This window comes from Pygoscelis adeliae, unplaced genomic scaffold, assembly GCF_000699105.1.
Source record: "Pygoscelis adeliae isolate BGI_AS28 unplaced genomic scaffold, ASM69910v1 Scaffold632, whole genome shotgun sequence".
NCBI lineage: Eukaryota > Metazoa > Chordata > Aves > Sphenisciformes > Spheniscidae > Pygoscelis > Pygoscelis adeliae.
Window position 1 is genome coordinate 96,356 of NW_008824227.1, and position 2,585 is coordinate 98,940.

General features: G+C 42.8%; 1 protein-coding gene across 1 annotated transcript in view; it reads left to right on the plus strand.

The window, feature by feature from the left end:
• Positions 1-365: 365 nt before the first annotated feature.
• The window catches only part of EXOC6 (exocyst complex component 6), a 98,276-nt gene continuing 96,056 nt past the window's right edge, over positions 366-2,585 (plus strand). Inside the window, exon 1 of the mRNA XM_009334811.1 lies at positions 366-625. Within this exon, the coding sequence (XP_009333086.1) occupies positions 504-625 (122 nt within the window). The 5' untranslated portion in view covers positions 366-503. The remainder of the gene's footprint in view (positions 626-2,585) is intronic.

The window sequence follows — 2,585 nt, forward strand, 5'->3', positions numbered from 1 at the left end:
CTTCACAGAACCAGCTAATTTCTTGTGTGTACAGGCTTTTTATACGGCAAAAGGAAAAATACAGTACTTTAAAAAAAATATTATTTTTAATCTCATAAAACTTAACAGAGAAATTAAGCATTGATGTCTAGTGTCTGAAATGACTTGAAAATTGTTTTCAAACTGACTAAATTTCAGGCTTAATATTTATTATTGGTGAACTATTACGAGGATGTAAAAATATTATTTTTGCCAGTAAATTTCCTGTTAAGATAAATAAACTGGACGCACAAACGAAAAAGACTGTGCACGCCTGTGTACTGCATACAAGGCAAATGTTACCAGCAGAGACAGGAAAACAGCAGCTGTGCACCATTCTTGGACACAAAGTCCTCAGGAGTCACGAGGTTAGCGCAGGATCTGTTTTTTCATGCCTGGTTTTGCTGACTACAGAGTTACTTAGTCAACGATAATAATCAGAATAAAAGTCCTCTCCTAAAGTTAGACTAGTTTTATGTTAATCTATGGCAAGGAAAAGCAAGTCAAATCTGCCAGAACTGTATCTAGAAGAAAACAAAGATCAGATATATGAAAATGCCCTTGCTGAGATCCAGTCCTTTGAGCTGCCTCTTGGAACCACCCTAAGGTACGCATCTTTTAGATAATATTATATTGTTCATGGTGGATTTGTTCCATTCTATAGCTGTTCTTTCAGTCAGCCCAATATATTAGAAACTTTGTTTTCCTGACCCTGAAATCTACAGGAAAGTTGAATTTAATTTCAATGTGATCGGCCCTAAATGAAAAAATACAAAGCAAGGTCACCTACTCAGCTCTTTCTTTTCACCAGGACAAAGCTATCTGTTACTGAAGGCTGGCTGCAGATTCTCTGTGAAGAAATAAATTACTCTTAAACATGAAAACAAGGGGAAATTTGCTCTTTTGTGTAGCAGTGTTTTTAGTTTGATGTTAACAGCTACATTTTTAAAGAATTAGTTGCTTCTTCTTAGATTTGTAATAAATGCAACTTTTTTTTTAATCGCTAAAGACGCAATTACTTAAGGTTTTACTGTTGATATTCCTAAATATCTGAAGATTTTAGTATTTTTCTCATTTGCAGCTTATGGAAACTGTTTAATGGTAAAAGTGCAACTGAAAAAAATTTCCTCTGCATATTCATCCCTACAAAGAAGTAATACATAAAAGATTATGATGTTATGTGTCTAAGTATATTGTCAGTATCCGTAGAAGAGTTTTAAAAATAGCCTGCCTGGCACTGTAGGCGTCAGGTTGCAGTGACTATCAGGCTAAAGAAAGAAAATTTAGTTTACCCGGAAAAATGTATGTGTCAATCTATTACTTGAGTAATTTGGTGATGGAAAAAAAAAGGAACGTGGGAAGATTGTTACTGCATTTGAGTGATTTCTTGAAGGAAATACTACTGCAGCGGTAGCCTGTAGGATTTTTCCTATTTTTTTTCCGCAGCATGCACTTTGTAGGCACTTGCCTACATTTGGAGTAGTCCTCGTTGATTTAGTAGGTGTCATCAATAAATTCGTCTGAATCAACACTGAATATGATAAAACCACAAGCACAGACAAGATGTGCACGGTCTTCGGTGCCATTTAGTAACTAGCATCCAGGTGTAGTTGCACCAGGGCAGGAGTGATGAGGAGTTTGATTACAATAACTGGAAGGGTGCCAAACACAATGGTAGCTGGCCGGTGTCTAGACTTCGATGCATTCACAGTTGTAAACCGCTGTCAGTTTCTCACTGGAAAAGTAGCCACACAACACCCTGAAGTTTTACGCTCCAGGCCTGTTTCTTTACGTTGGCTTCCCCCTTGTGCGCCCTTTGCCCAGAAAGCAGGTGTATCCTGTCTCCTGAGCATGCAAAACCCAAGGACTAGCTCGTCTTTGGCCACAAACCACAAAGTATATAATTTAAATAGAAAATGGGCTATTCCTCCTCCATTGAAAAACGGACCTTTGCTGTACACATGCTCGAGGGCACTAGGAAACAATATGCCAGTTTCTAGTGAAACGCAGCAAGCCAACGCGCAAAAAGGTGCACTTTTTGGTTGTTCTATTTTTACCCCGACCCCCAGATTTCTACCGCCGAAAGAAAGGAAGGAAACAAGGCAGATGAATGCAGAATGCAGAAACCCCTGCAGGGCTTCCGCGTTAGGGGTCGGTGCCGCCGGCCGCACCGCTGCCGCCTCCCTGCTGGGACTAGCACGGCCCGCGTGTACCCGAGCGGGAGCAGTTAAAAGCAAAACAAAACAGATACATTTAAAAAACAAAAACACCCCAAGAAACAAACCAGAACTAGCCCAGAGGAAAAGGCCGCTTTTGACCTTATAAGCCTCCAACGCTTCTCTGCAGCGCGGTGCAACGGGGCGCGAGAAGGGCAGCTGGTCCGCCCGTGGCGTAGCCGGGAGAGGGGTCGGATTTTGGGTGTCCCTCTTCTGTCACAGGGCGCTGAGCGGGGCAGAGCGGGTGGCGCCAGGCAGGGGCAGCTGCCCGCGGTCTCCACCGGACGCTAGCGCCCAGAGATGCCCAGGGGACGGAGGGGCTTTGCCGGGCTCCCAGGGCGCCCCCGGCGC